This window comes from Erinaceus europaeus, chromosome 9, assembly GCF_950295315.1.
Source record: "Erinaceus europaeus chromosome 9, mEriEur2.1, whole genome shotgun sequence".
NCBI classification, from domain to species: Eukaryota; Metazoa; Chordata; class Mammalia; order Eulipotyphla; family Erinaceidae; genus Erinaceus; species Erinaceus europaeus.
The window spans coordinates 5,373,993-5,389,774 of NC_080170.1; the positions used below are offsets into that span (position 1 = coordinate 5,373,993).

The 15,782-nt window shown below is 58.7% G+C and overlaps 1 protein-coding gene across 1 annotated transcript in view; it reads left to right on the plus strand.

Moving 5' to 3' along the window:
* The window catches only part of TENM2 (teneurin transmembrane protein 2), a 755,069-nt gene that overhangs the window by 710,481 nt on the left and 28,806 nt on the right, over positions 1–15,782 (plus strand). The window contains exons 13-15 of the mRNA XM_060197006.1: positions 5,614–5,760; positions 14,771–14,981; positions 15,552–15,671. Of these exons, the coding sequence (XP_060052989.1) occupies positions 5,614–5,760; positions 14,771–14,981; positions 15,552–15,671 (478 nt within the window). The remainder of the gene's footprint in view (positions 1–5,613; positions 5,761–14,770; positions 14,982–15,551; positions 15,672–15,782) is intronic.

Consider the following 15,782-nt stretch of genomic DNA (forward strand, 5'->3'; position numbering starts at 1 on the left):
TCCCAGGGGAGACTGAGCCTCTGCTGCTTAGTGCACGCACGGGGCCACTGCACCCTCCTTGAACCCCTGCTGGCCCCTGGTCCCCAAGCTCCCCGGCTCCCAGAGTTGCACAGTCCTGCCCAAGGAAGCAAGGCCACTTCCCTTTCCTTTCCTTTCCTTTCCTTTCCTTTCCTTTCCTTTCCTTTCTTTTTTCTCCCCAGATACTTAGTGTTCATTGAGGTAACAGTTTGCAAGGCAGTATGTTCACAGCTACCCCAGAGTTGGTTACCACAGCACTCTGCTCTCAGGACAGCGAGGTCCGCAGACCCCTCCCCAGCCCCCTTGAGCGCCTCGGTTCTAGGGCCAAGGCCTGAGGGCTCGATCCCCCGTGACCTGCCTGTCCCCCCACTCTCTGGAGCCCACACGGGAGTGAGGTCCTCTGGTACTCGTCCTCCCCTCCTGGGTTATTCCACTTAGCGTGCCCCTCCCCCAGCCCCTCTGCTGCAGCAGAAGAAGGCTACTGCATCCCCAGAGCTCAGGCATGACTCCCTGTGTGTGTGCTTGGCTGGCCCCGGCGCTCTGTCTGGCCCTCCTCCGTCCTGGACACTCGGGTCCCTTCCAAACCTTGGCTGCTATGAACAGCTCTGCAGTGAGCACATGAGCGCTCTCTCTCCCTCCCTCCCTCCCTCCCTCCCTCCCTCCCTCTCCCCCTCCCTCTCCCCCTCCCTCTCCCCCTCCCCCTCCCCTCCCTCTCCCTCTCCCTCTCCCCCTCCCTCTCCCTCTTTCTCTCTCTCCCTCTCTCTCTCCCTCCCTCTCTCTCTCTTTCTCCCTCCCCATCCCTCTCCTCTCCCTCTGCCTCTCTCTTTCTCCCTGTCTCTCTGCCTCCCCCTCCCTCTCCTATCCCTCTGCCTCTCCCTCTCTCTTTCCCTCTCCCTCTCTCTCTTCCTCTCCCTCTGGCCACATGTGATTTGTCTTCTCTATTTACTATTATTGAATAGAGAGTCAAATAAATGGATAAAGAAGGGGTGATAGAGGAGGGGAGATAGAGAGAGCTATAGCCCTACCTCACCATTCGCAAATCTTTCCCCTTGCAGGTGGGTCCGGGGACTTGAACCCAGGTCCTTGCTCATTGTAATGTGCACTCAACCACTACCCACCCCAAACAAAATGTATCTTTTGTTTTGTTTTTACCAGAGCACTGCTCATCTCTGGCTTATGGTGGTGAGGGGGATTGAACCTGGGGACTTCGGAGTCTCAGGCATGAGAGTGTCTAAACAACCATTTGTGCTATCTCCCCTGCCTTTGTCTTCTTTGGATAGATACCCGTGAGACAGGCGACTGGATCATATGGCAGGTGTTTATTTAATTTTCTGAGACACCTTTATGCCGTTTCCCCAGGGCTGGGACCCTTGTTCACACACACAGCAGTGCACACACACACAGCAGTGCACACACACAGCAGTGCACACACACAGCAGTGCACACACACACAGCAGTGTGCACACACAGCAGTGCACACACACAGCAGTGCACACACACAGCAGTGCGCACACACACAGCAGTGCGCACATACAGCAGTGCACATACACAGCAGTGCACACACACAGCAGTGCACACACACAGCAGTGCACACACACAGCAGTGCACACATGCACAGCAGAGCACACACAGCAGTGCACACACACAGCAGTGCGCACACACAGCAGTGTACACACGCACAGCAGAGCACACACACAGCAGTGCACACACACAGCAGTGCACATACAGCAGTGTACACACACACAGCAGTGCGCACACACAGCAGCGCGGACACACAGCAGCGCACACACACAGCAGTGCACACACACACAGCAGCGCACACACACAGCAGTGCACACACACACAGCAGTGCACACATACACACACAGTAGTGCGCACACACAAACACAGCAGTGCGCACACACAGCAGTGCGCACACACAGCAGTGCACACACACACAGCAGTGCACACACACAGCAGTGCACACACACACAACAGTGCACACACACAGCAGTGCACACACACAGCAGTGCACACACACACAGCAGTGCACACACAGCAGTGCACACACACAGCAGTGCGCACACACAGCAGTGCACACACACACAGCAGTGCGCACACACAGCAGTGCACACACAGCAGTGCACACACAGCAGTGCGCACACACAGCAGTGCACACACACACACTGCAGTGCACACACACAGCAGTGCGCACACACAGCAGTGCACACACACAGCAGTGCACACACACACAACAGTGCACACACACAGCAGTGCACACACACACAGCAGTGCACACACACATAGCAGTGTACACACACACACACACACAGAGCAGAGCAGTGCACACAGCAGCATCCCTTCCCCATGCCCTCACCAGCAAGACTGTCTGCGCAAGGCCAGTGCTTCCTCAGCTCTCCTGCTCTCCGGGGTGAGCTCCACCTCAGCCTCAGTGCCTGTTCTCCACACCTAGCAGACACCTCCCCACCCACCCGGGGTTGTCTCTGGGCTCAGAGCCTGCACAGCTTCTGTTCCTGGCAGCCACTTCATCCCTATTGATTTGTCATCAATACAGTGAACGACAGAAAGAGAGAAGGGGGGAGAGAGGAAAAGAGAGGCATAGAGGAGAGAAACCGGGGCCAGGTGGTGGCGCACCCGGTTAAGCGCACACATCACAGAACTCAAGGATCCTGGTTCAAGGCCCTGGTCTCCACCTGCAGGGGCAAAGATTCACAAGTGGTGAAGCAGGGCTGCAGGTGTCTCTCTGTCTCTCTCCCTCTCTATCTCCTCTCCCCTCTCCATTTATCTCTGTCTCTAGCCAACAATTAATTAATTAATTAATTTTAAAACATCAAAAATAATAGAGAGGCCTGCAGCACTGTTCGCTGCTCCTGAGGCCTCCCCCACATGAGTGGGGGGCCAGGGGCTTGAATCCACGTCCTTGCACATGGCAGCATGTGATCTATGGGACATGTCATCACCCGGCCCCACTGGGCTCTTGGGTGTTGCCTGTGAAGAGAGAGATTTTCTAGGACCAGAGGCATCACATACTGGGAACACCCACCCACCCCCAAATATTCTTCTGTCCTGATTTAGAGGTAAAGCAAAGCAAAGTCACCTGCACTTGAGACTGTGCCCCAGAGAACAAGGTGCTCTCACCCCGCCGTCTGCAGCGGTAGCCATGGGGCCGCGGGGGGTTAGCTCCGCTCCCTGAGCCGTGCCCTGCTCACCCTCATTTACAGCCCTGCCTCTGTTCAGGGCTTCGCTCGACAAACACGTCTTGTCTCTCACGTGCCCAGGATTTCCCTAGACATCAGAATCTCAGTGAACCAGAGACAGAAGCCCCAGCTGAAGCGGGTGTGTTCTGTGGGGAGGGAAGGGCCCTGGGTGAACAGGGAAGGGGTCAGGCCTGGGAGCGGGTCAGGCCTGGGAGCAAGGCTGAGCAGGGGACGCAGCTGCTCAGGTCACACGGAAAGGCAGGGAGCAGGTCTGGCTGTTAGTCCCAGAGCTCTCTGACCTTGAGTGGGGTTGGGGGCAGTTCGTTCTAAACTCCGAAGCGAGGGTCCAACCCAGGTGGGTGCTGGGTGTCCTCCTGGTCTGAGCCGGGCCATCCTGCACCTCACTGGCCTCTGTCTGAGTCTTCACGCACCTCTGTCCAGCAGACCAGAGTCCACTCCGCTTCCCAGCGAGCCCTCCTCTCCTCCCCACACCCCTCCCACACTGTGAGCCACTCCCCTCTACCTCCCAAGCGCCGTGGGTGGCAGAAGCCGTCTAGAAACCGTCCCAGATGGGCCAGTGATGGTACCGACAGCCTTCTCCGGGGGTCCCTTTCTTCCCGTGGCAGCGAGCAGGAAACAGCTTTGCCTGTGCCTCAGTGCCCTTGGGGTGTAAAGCCGGCCTGCCTAGCTCCCAGGGCTCCAGAGCGGGCCTGTGTGTAGTGACAGGAGCTGCCCTGCCCCTCCCCTGCCCACAGCCCCCGTGTGTCCTCCGCTGAGGCTGACGGAGAGCTGCCTACTCACATGTCCCAGGACACTTGGTTTCTCCACAGAGGCAGTACCTGGGCAGCTGTTCTGGGTCACACAGCTCCAGGGGCCACTCAGATGGTAGCTGATGGCGTCTGTCTGTCTACTGGGACAGAATTCCAGCAGGTGACAGCAAGGCATCTTTTTTATTTTCTTTTTTACTGGGGGATTAATGGTTTATAGTAAATACACTTGTTGGTACTACCAGCCTGCGTCCTCTTCTGCCATCATGTTCCAGGACCTGAAACCACACTCCGCCCCAATTCTTTTACTTTGTGGCCAAACACCAACCCCAGTCCAAGTTCTGCTCTGTGTTTCCCCTTCTGTTTTTATCTCTCAACCTCTATCTGCGAGTGGGATCATCCCATACTCATCCTTCTCTCTCTGGCTGATCTCACTTGACGTGACTCCTTCAAGCTCCATCCAAGATGAGGGGAAGAAGGTGACTTCATCCTTCTTCACTGCTGAGTAGTATTCCCTTTAAGGAGTGGTGTTTTTTCAGGAAGGTATGTGAGCCCCACTCCTCACCTGCAGACGCTTCAGAGCTGTGAAGCAGGTCTGCAGGTGTCTCTCTTTCCCTCTCCCTCTCTGTCTCCCCCTACCCTCTCAATGTCTCTGTGTCCTCTCAAACAGACAAACAAAAAATCGAATGGGAAAATGGCAGCTGGGAGAGGTGGGTTTGCGTGCCGGCACCAAACCCCTACGATAACCTTGATGGCGATAAAAAATAAATACATAAAATGAAATAAATAAATAAATAAAATCAATGAATTGAGTCAATCTGCAAACAGGTGGGGTGACAGCAGCCGGTATTTTCCAGGGCACCTTGTAAGGTGACACCGTCGTGCCCGACCTCATTGTGGGGTCACTCCAGACACCCCGTAGGTTCCCCACACAGGTCCACACCAAGCTTCTTCCTGCGTATTAGCTGACACCCGGGGTCACGGATAATGGAGACGCTCAGCAAGTCAGACACAGGGGACAGTAGCTGGCCGTGAGACAGGACGGCATGACGTGCGTTGTGAGAAATAGGACAGACCGTGCTGTCTCTCTGAGAACCTCAGTGTCCCCCAGACTTCAGATCATAGCTGAATGCAGGCAGCACACAAACGCCGCAGAAAACCAAGCCTCTGAGGAGAGGAGGCGACCGTGTGTGACCCAGGCTTTGTGCAGGAAGCCCGGCAGAGTCCTAGGGCTCTGGGTCAGAGGGCGCAGAGTGGAGCAGATGCCGGGGACCACTGCTCCCTCCAGGGCCAGGGGGGCTGCCCCTTCTCCCCCCAAAGCCTCCCCCAGAACAGAGAAAGGAAGGACGCTCTGAGCTGGTGTGGCAGGAGGTGGCTGCGAGCTGGTCCTGTGAGCACAGAGCCCTCTCTCAGTGTCCTGGGTGCCTGCCCCTCAGGAGAGCTCGCCCCAGACCCCCGACTCAGGTCAGTCTCACTGGGGTTCCCTGCACCCCAGCTGCTCTGTCTTGCTCCTGCATGCCTGCCTGCTCCCCACCCCCCACCCCTCCCCGAGGCCCCCTGCTTCCTGCATGGCCCCCGCTGCCCGCCATGCCCCGCGCCCTCCCGCTCACCCTCTCCGTTTCTCCGGCCAGATGGCTGCCCAGATCTGTGTAACGGCAACGGGAGGTGCACACTGGGGCAGAACAGCTGGCAGTGCGTCTGCCAGACCGGCTGGCGGGGCCCGGGCTGCAGTGTCGCCATGGAGACCTCCTGCTCGGACAACAAGGACAATGAGGGAGGTGAGCCAGCCTCTCCGTGGCCAGGTAGCCGCTTCCTCGAAACTAGAGCTTGCCAGAGTGGGTGTCCCCGGGCCCAGGGTCCTCCCAGGCCCAGAACACAAGCCCGGGGCTCCCCACTGGGTGCAGGGGTCCCCTCCCGCCAGGCCGTTGGTGCCGGGTGTCAGGCATGTGCCAGTCCCTGCCCAGTGTCCTAAGCGGTGCGGCCACCTCTCTCTCAAGCAAGGAAGCTGGGACCCTGGTGTTTCATGGCCACCGAGAGTCGATGGGTCCCCAAGTCCGTGTCCTGGTGGTGAGGGACGAGGGAGTCGGCCTGTCCTGACGGGCCCAAGGCAGAAACGGGGTCCATCTCTGTGGTGCTTGGGGGTGAGTCTACAGAAGAGTGTTTTGTGACCTGCAAGGTGACTGTGGAGGGACAGGCAAGGGGGCCCTCCCGCTAGAATGCACACCTGGCCCTGTGTGAGGAGGGGGTTTAGTCCCCCCAGCCACTGAGCGGCAGCGCCAGGCACAGGGGAAGCTTCCCAAATGGTGGAGCCGTGCCGTGCTCTCGTCTCTCTGTTTCTCACCCCTCTATCTGGACCAAAGCCGGAAACAAGGCCAGGGCGGGGTCCGGGTGTGACTGAGCGTGTCTGTCAGGCGTGAGGGGAGGGAGCCTGTGGGCTTGGGTTTTCACCAGGTCTCTCTCCCCACCCACGGCAGGACTGAGCCCCAGCACCCGGGAACTGAGACATTTGCCCCTCAGCCCTTCCCAGGAGAGGCTCATGGGCCCATTCTGAACCTCCGGGCTGGGCCATCTTCTCACTTCCTCCAGGGCTGCTGGGATGTCCTGCAGGCCTCATCACCCAAGGGGTCCCCCAAGCATCAGCCCAGCCTGCAGGACCCTGCCCAGGTGCTGCCTGGGCCGGGAGTCATTTGAGAAGCCAGGGGGCAGGTCTGGACTATGGGGGTGTTCCCTGCCCTGCGCGGGGCCCTTGGGCAGATGCACAAGCCAGTCAGAGGTCTGTCCTCACAGAGGCACCTGTCACCCTCGCCCAAGCTGCATGCAGGAGAAGGTGTGCCTCTACTCTCCCCCCAGGGCACCCAGTCCCAGACCCTGATCACAGGCCAGCTTCTTTCTTTCTTTCTTTCTTTCTTTCTTTCTTTCTTTCTTTCTTTCTTTCTTTCTTTCCTCTCTCTCTTTCTTTCTTCCTTTCTTTCCTTCTTTCTTTCTTTTTCCAAAGCACTGCTCAGCTCTGGCTTATCTAACCTGGGACTTTGGAGCCTCAAGCATGAGTCTCTTTGCAGAACCATGATACAGTCTCCCCTGCCCAGGTCAGCTTCTTCCGGACAGGACCAATGCCTGGGCCCCATCCTCTTTGGGGTGTCACTGCTGAAAGCAGAGCAGGGACAATGGTCTCCAGAGAAAGGGGCCTCCCCACACCCGGCCTCCACCCCAGTACTCCCCATTTCCAAAGTGGAAGCTGGAGGCACAGGCTGTGCCAGGCCTGGAATGTACCCCAGAAACAGGACACAGGGCAGTGGAAGGGGTGACCCTGCCAGAGACAGTAAGGCCTTGTCACAGGAGCCATGAGTGCCCCCCACCCCCCATGAAGGCAAGCACATCCGGCTTAAGGAAAGGAGCTGGCTCCTGCGGGCTGCTTGGTCAGGTGGGCCGGCCACACAGCAAATGTGCCCAGGCACATTCCCCAGCCTGGCTCCCACTCTGGGTAATTAGTTACTCCCCGAGGAGGTGTGCCAAGCACTTTGCTGTTATTCTTTTACTAGTGATTTAATGATGATTAACAAGATTGTAAGATCACAGGGGGACAGTTCCACACAGTTCCCACCACCAGAGTTCCGAGTCTCGTCCCCTCCATTGGAAGCTGCCCTATTCTTTATCCCTCTGGGAGTACAGACCCAAATTCTTCATGAGGTGCAGAAGGTGGAAGGCCTGGCTTCTGTAACTGCTTCTCCACTGGACATGGGTGTTGGCAGGTGGATCCATACCCCCAGCCTGTTTCTCTCTTTCCCTAGAGGGGCAGGGCTCTGGGAAAGTGAAGTTCCAGGAGAGATTGGTGAGGTCGTCTGCTCAGAAAGTCAGGGTGGCATCATGGTAGCATCTGCAACTTGGTGGTTGGAAGGTAGTACATTATAAAGCAGGACAAATTGTTTAGTAAACAGAAACCCAAAAGTAGGAATAGATCAGATGAAATTTGGGGTCTTCATGTGGGAAGAAGATAGGAAGTCTGTTTTAGGTATGTTCCAAGGGGCGCAGGATTCCAGTAACTTTTGCCCAAGTCTGACAGCTAACATGCAGGTGGGTTTCTTAATGGATATTAAAGCTGCTTCCAGAAGCCCCACAAGGTCCTCCTTGCCTGGCACTGACTAGACGGATCCCTCTTCTGTTGGCTGGGGTGGGGCGGGGAGGGGGCTGCTCTGGGAGACCCCAGGAAGGCCTCTGCAGGTATCTAACGTGCCGGGGGTAGGGGGCACCCAGCAGAACAAGCGTCTGGGGAACAGCTGTGCAGGCACCTTGGAGAGCACCCACAAATGGAGGACCAGTCTCTGTTCTACCTTGAGTCCCACCTCCCTCCAGGCAGCAAAGTCTAGTTTAAAGAAGCAGACAGACACCCAGCCACGTGGGTGCGCTCACTGACACCCAGGCCCCCACTCTTGTGGGCCATCTGACACCCAGGCCCCCACTCTTGTGGCCCATCTCCTCTGGGGAGATACCAGTCCCTGTTCAGACGCCAGATGCCGGGCTAGCTTCAGGGGCGGGAGAGAGACAACCAGGGACTCATGGCTGAGCTGGAATGCAATGCCATGCTGGCTTTATTCATCTGCATTTAGACTCTCCAGGAAGGAAGTGGTAGGGTGTAAAAACAGGGTGTGATATAGAGAGGGTGGAGCAAAAAGAGAGTGCAAACCAGTGGGGATTCAACGGTGGCAAACAGGGTGTGACTAGGAGAGAGGACAGAGTGGAAAAAGTGTGTGAACCAGTGGGGATTAAAACAATGAAAACAAAGATTATGTAAATAGACCACAGCGTCAAGCAATAGAAACGAACCTATCGTGATGATCAAAACAGAAGGTCTTAGAAGCAGAATCAGAAGCAGACCAACAGGGAGAGCCTTTCTGTGCGGCAGAGAGCTGGGTGCAAGGGGATGGGGGATTTGTCTGACTCACAGCCGGGGCCGGGAGGGCTAAGGTCAAGCGTCCAGTAGTCCTCAGGTGGTGCTGATATGCAGAGTCCCTTTGAGAACCTGGGTCCTAAGATGACCGTTATCTTGGTTGTTGTCCCAGCCACTCTTACTTGTGGCTAATAGTGGGTTACCCGCTTGTGAAATCACAAGCCACGTGGTTCCACACCACACTCCCCACCGAGACTCTGCTCCCACCCTCCCAGCGAGACCCACTGTGGTTCTCACAGTCTTCGAGACACTTGGTGGACTCCTGGGTCTGCTGTTGGTCTGCAAGGTCCTGGGCTTCGGTTCTCCAGATTCCACGTTGAGTCAGAGCATCTGCTGGTTGTCGTTCACTGATTTTGCAAAGCCTCCAGTTCCATCCACTTCCTTCCTAGGGACACGTTATCCTCTCTCCTGATTGCAGGCTGGTATCCATGGAGTCTGTATCCCATCACCTCTCTGGGCATCATCTGTGGATGGGCATCTAGGCTGCTTCCACTCCTTGTCTAGTGTGAAAATTACAACTGTGAACACAGGCCTGCATAAGTCCCTTCAAATTAGTGTCCAGGTGTCCTTTGGATAAATGTTTACCAGTGCTATTACTAAGACAGCTATTATTAATTAATTTTGAAGGCCTTAATAATTCTTTTTTTTATATTTTTTTATTTATTTATGTTGTGTAGAGACAGAGCTATTGAGAGGAAAGGGGAAGCTAGGGAGGAGAAGCCTGCAGCCCTGCTTCACCACTCAGAAAACTTCCCCCTGCGGGTGGGACTGGGGGCTTGAACCCGAGTCACTGGGCATAGCAGTGTGTGTGGTCTCCTAGGTGCAGCACCACTTGGCCCCTTATTGATGCTTTATTAATGGGAGAGAGAGAGAGAGAAAGAGAGAGAGAATCACTCAGGCTCACACAGTCAGTGTCACAGTTTGAGCTGCAGACCTGCTGCAGGCAGCTCCCACACCAGGCCATATAAAAGGACTTTCCTTTTAGTCTTTAAGTGTCCTCACTAACAGGAGAGGACCAGAGCACCCCTCTGGGGTTTGGGGTGCTGGGCATCAGACTCGGGCCTCTGGCTTGCAAGTCTTCTGCTCCCCAGTCATGTTTCCCAGGCCACAGAAGAAGTCCCTTAACAGATGGGATTTCACTTGCTTCCGGCGCAGAGAGGCACTGGTAGCTAAGTGCCTTCTCTAAAGGAGTGGAGAACATTTTGCTGGGATTTTTTCTGTACCCTGTGATGAGCGGATGATCCCTCAGGAAAGGCCACGCCAGCGTCTCACACTAAGGCTGGTGTCAGGGACCCCTGGGGATGCAGTGCCAGGTGCTTAGAGGCTGGGCGGAGGGGGGGGGGGTTGAGACCCCACCTAGGCAGACTGTCTCTTCAGTTGTGAGACCGCTTCACTTGAACCACTCACCCCAGTTTGAGAGAGAAGAGACTCAAAGAAATATTTCTGCTTACAGCAGACAAATCCTGGCTCATTAAGGCTCGAGAACACACACACACTCACTGTGGGCGCTGCATGACGGGTGGATAATACTTAATTATCACCACCCAGGCGGTGGCGGTGTGAACTCAGGCTCCACACAGCGGGGGGGAGGGACAGGGTGCTGACTGCCTCTGCACCGGAACCCGGGGCAGGAACCCTCTGACCAACCAGTGCCGGTCCCTGCAGCTCAGAGTCTGCCGCCCGTCGCACCCTCTCCAGTCTGTAGGCAGGGTTGGGAGCAGAGGGCTCAAGCAGGAGCCAGACCTGGAAAGAGTGAAGAAGGAGCATGAGGACCGGGGCTTCTGCCCATCACCCCTGATCTCTGTGGAGGGCAGACATGGGCTGAGTGTGTCACCTCTGGAACCTGCAGGGGGGGGGGGGGCACATGCTGACACCCAGGGGTCAGGACAGATGGGCACATGTGAGCCAGCCTCCACAGGTGCACCCTAATCCTGACCTCACCACGCCTACCCCCCCAGGGTGCTGGATGGCTCTTCAGCCCTCTGTCTTGTCCAGCCCCCTGACCAATTCTATTCCTCCCTCCCTTCCTTCCTTCCTCCCTTATCTCTTTATTGCCTCCAGGGTTATCACTGGGGCTTGGTGACTACATCACAAATCTAACCCTCCCAGTGGCCATTGTTTTCTTCCCATGTGACAGGACAGAGAAATTGAGAGAGGAGCAGGAGAGAGACGGAGAGACACTCCCCCCCATGCAGACCTGCTTCACCACTCAAGAAGTTTCCCCACTACAGGTGGAGAGCAGGGCTCGAACCCGGGTCCTTGGGGTATGCACTCAGCTGGGTGCATCAGACATTTATTTTCAGCAAGTCAGCAGTAGAGCACGGGACTTAGGTGCATGAGGTCCCAGGTCCGAGCCCCAGCAGGGCGGCCTCAGCGTCTTCTGCCCCCCCCCCCCATATAAGTAAGTTAACACACTCTGTGACGGGGCCCCACCTTTGGGGTGGTGGTTCGCAAGGAGGGCACCTGCGTTTTGCAGGCCCCTGTGGAGAACACGTGTTTCAGCCACACGTCTCCCTGAAAGGGCTGGGCCAGCACCCACCCCAGGCCCCAGGTGGGGGAGGGAGAAGAGGGGCTTGAGGAGCCACGACCGGGTCCTGTTCCTGAGCGAGGAGCCAGGCTGGCTTGGAAGGCTCTCCAGCCTCGCTGCAGACATGACGCTGCTTGTTGAGTCTGAGGAGCCACTGGCTCTCAGTGATTAGTGTGTGGGTCCATCCAGCCGGTTGCTCAGATCTGTGCAGGCTCCTCACAGACCCCGGGCTTCTCCCCCCTCTCTAGAGAGGGTCTCCCCACAGCCAGGCCCCCTCCCCAGAGAGGGTCTCCCCACAGCCAGGCCCCCTCCCCAGAGAGGGTCTCCCCATAACCAGGGCCCCTCCCCAGAGAGAGGGTCTCCCCACAACCAGGCCCCCTCCCCAGAGAGAGGGTCTCCCCACAACCAGGCCCCCTCCCCAGAGAGGGTCTCCCCATAACCAGGCCCCCTCCCCAGAGAGGGTCTCCCCACAACTAGGCCCCCTCCCCAGAGAGGGTCTCCCCACAGCCCGGCCCCCTCCCCAGAGAGAGGGTCTCCCCATAACCAGGCCCCCTCCCCAGAGAGGGTCTCCCCACAACCAGGCCCCCTCCCCAGAGAGGGTCTCCCCATAACCAGGCCCCTTCCCCAGAGAGGGTCTCCCCATAACCAGGCCCCCTCCCCAGAGAGGGTCTCCCCACAACCAGGCCCCCTCCCCAGAGAGGGTCTCCCCATAACCAGGCCCCCTCCCCAGAGAGGGTCTCCCCACAACTAGGCCCCCTCCCCAGAGAGGGTCTCCCCACAGCCCGGCCCCCTCCCCAGAGAGAGGGTCTCCCCATAACCAGGCCCCCTCCCCAGAGAGGGTCTCCCCACAGCCAGCCCCCCTCCCCAGAGAGGGTCTCCCCACAACCAGGCCCCCTCCCCAGAGAGGGTCTCCCCACAGCCAGGCCCCCTCCCCAGAGAGGGTCTCCCCATAACCAGGCCCCCTCCCCAGAAAGAGGGTCTCCCCACAGCCAGGCCCCCTCCCCAGAGAGAGGGTCTCCCCACAACCAGGCCCCCTCCCCAGAGAGGGTCTCCCCACAACCAGGCCCCCTCCCCAGAGAGAGGGTCTCCCCATAACCAGGCCCCCTCCCCAGAGAGGGTCTCCCCACAACTAGGCCCCCTCCCCAGAGAGGGTCTCCCCACAGCCCGGCCCCCTCCCCAGAGAGAGGGTCTCCCCATAACCAGGCCCCTTCCCCAGAGAGGGTCTCCCCACAACTAGGCCCCTTCCCCAGAGAGGGTCTCCCCATAACCAGGCCCCCTCCCCAGAGAGGGTCTCCCCACAGCCCGGCCCCCTCCCCAGAGAGAGGGTCTCCCCACAGCCCAGCCCCCTCCCCAGAGAGAGGGTCTCCCCATAACCAGGCCCCCTCCCCAGAGAGAGGGTCTCCCCATAACCAGGCCCCCTCCCCAGAGAGGGTCTCCCCACAACCAGGCCCCCTCCCCAGAGAGGGTCTCCCCACAACCAGGCCCCCTCCTCAGAAAGGGTCTCCCCACAGCCAGGCCCCCAGAGTGGGACTCCCCATAACCAGGCCCCCTATACCAAGGCTCCACGAAGCTGGGGGGGAGGCAGCTGCTGAGCCAGACAGACGCATGGTGCTGGGAAACAGGGTGGCAGGAGCACAGCTGGAAGGAAGGGCAGCCTGCTCTAGAGGGCGCACTCAGGCCTCCTTGCCAGGCTCAGCCAAGAAAGCCTTTTGCAGAACCATAGTGCTGTCTCTGGGATCTGCAGGCTCTCCCTCCCTCCCCCCCTCCCTTTCTCTTTCCTTCTGTTCCTATTTTATTGGGTAGGACAGAGAGAAACTGAAGAGACGAAGGAGAGAGAAAGAGAGATACCTGCAGACCTGCTTCATCACTTGTGATGCATCCACCCTGCAGGTGGGGACATGGGGGCTCGAACCCAGATCCTTGTGCATGGTGACATGCACTCAGCCCAACCGGGTCTGCCACCACTGGCCCCCGCAAGCTGTTTCTGAAGGCCTAAGTGCTGAGCGACTGTTTCTGCAAAGAGCCTGGGACAGGTGTGGCGGAGCAGCCTTAGAGATAAATGCCCCCCAGGGCCTCACCCACACCCTCCCCCAGGGTGTTTGGCCTCAGGCTGTAGGGGGCAGGAGGTGGTGCTGAGCTCAGTCCCCACACTCCCCTCCTGGAGCTCTTTGTCCCCTGAGCTGCTCAGAGAACTTCCCCTCTGGCCCCAACCCCCTGGGTGTCTGTGTTTCTGTTGAGGCGACAACACTCTGCAGTGTCACAGCCCTCCCCCCCCCCGTGCCTATTCCCCCCCACGCCACTGTCCACTGGTCCTTACTGGGGGACAGATGGAGGCAGCCCTGGCTTGTCCCCTGAGGCCTCGCCTTTGAGTGACAGCATCTGGCAGGCGGCCTTCCTGTTCAGGCTTGCCTCACTCAGCCCAACCCTGTCCACTTCCATCGTGCTGAAACCAAAGTCAGACTCGCATCCTTTCTCAGGGCTGCATAGTATTCCACAGTCTAAGCAGGTCACCTCCTCTGCGTCCACACACTTGAGCGCAGGCTACGCGCAGCTCCTGGAGGTGGGGCTCACGGGGCCGCCTCCTCCTGACTTCTGAGTGAAGGTCCACGGGCCCTGCTGCCCCCACAGGTTTCCCCAAGGCCCCAACAGAGGTTCCCTGCCGAGCAGCCCTGCCATCCAGGGGACACTCGTCAGAATCAAGGCAGCAGGAGGACAGAGCAGGCTGCACCTGGTCAGGGATGGGGTGGGGTGGACTGCTCCCCCACCCTGCAGACTGGGGGCAGCCCCGGGTGAGGTCTGAGTGCTGGCACCGACATCAGAGGATCCCTGCACGGGTCTGAGGGTGCAGTCCAGCCCCTAGCAGATAAAGTCAGGCCACACCTACGAGAGGCCTCAGAGTGGGGGGCACTGGCTCCCCAATTCCAGGCCACCTGCCCCCACCAGCATCTACAGGGCAGCCTAGCCTGCAGCTCCCGGGAAACACATCACAGCTTCTGGGAGCCTCCCTGTTGGCTTCCTGAATATGTTTCCACCGCCAAGGGCTTCCTGGCATTGGGGGTGTTGGGAGCACACAGGAAAGTGGAGTGGCCACATTTTAAATAGCTCTGCATTCTGGGAGAATGAATGACTGGGTGGAAGGAAGGATGGATGGATGGATGGATGGATGGATGGATGGATGGATGGATGGATGGATGGATGGATGGATGGTTGGATGGATGGATGGGGCTGGAAGGCAGCTCACTGTCTTCTGGGTCCCATGAGCTGGCCGGCTGGCTGGGGACCCTCCGCCCCCACTGACCAGCCCCTGTGTCTGCAGACGGCCTGGCGGACTGTCTGGACCCCGACTGCTGCCTGCAGCCGGCCTGTCAGAGCAGCCTGCTGTGCCGGGGCTCACGGGACCCCGTGGACATCATCCAGCAGGCCCCCCAGGACGCGCCCGCCGTCAAGTCCTTCTACGAGCGCATCCGGCCGCTGGCCGGCAAGGATGCCACCCACATCATCCCAGGGGACAACCCTTTCAACAGCAGGTGGGTGCCAGGACAGTAAGGGTGGCCAACCACCCCCTGCCCTCTAGGGAGACGCTGAGCCAGGAGTAGGGGGTGTGGGACCAAGTCCTTCCCTGCTCCTGGGGGGGGGGTGCTAGGGGACGGCAGAGGTGGGGGCCAAGGGCCATGCTCTTCTCTGCCCCCTGAGGGCACACTGGACTTGGTGATGGCATGGGGGGCAGAGGGCCATGCCCTTCCCTGCACCCCTGGAGGGGACATACTCTGGACCCAGGGATGATGAGGGTACCAGATGACCACACCCTTCCTTGCTGCCCTGGGAGATAACACTGGACCCAGGGGTGCTGGGGACCAGGAGACTGGGAGCCTATGCCCTTCCCTTCTCTGGGGTGTGGGGGACACTGGGCCTAGGGTTGGTGGGGGGCTGGGGGCCATGCCCTTCCCCAAAAGGTGGACAGGATACTGATCTGGGGCCCCTGCTCCTCTGGAGGGGGACGCCGAACTCAGGAACGGTAGGAGCCCTGAGGACTGGGGACCACACCCACCCCTGATTCCTGCAGAACTCAGAAGCCCCTGCTTGCCCTCCTCCCCCAGCCTGGTGTCTCTCATCCGGGGCCAAGTGGTGACGGCTGACGGGACCCCCCTGGTGGGTGTGAACGTGTCTTTCGTCAAGTACCCAAAGTATGGCTATACCATCACACGCCAGGATGGCATGTGAGTTGCAGGGGGGGCCTGGGAGAATGGGGCGCCTGGGGAGGCCTCAGGGGGATGAAGGGACCTGGGGGGCTGGGGGCTGGGTGGATGCCCCCCCCTCAGAAGGCTTCT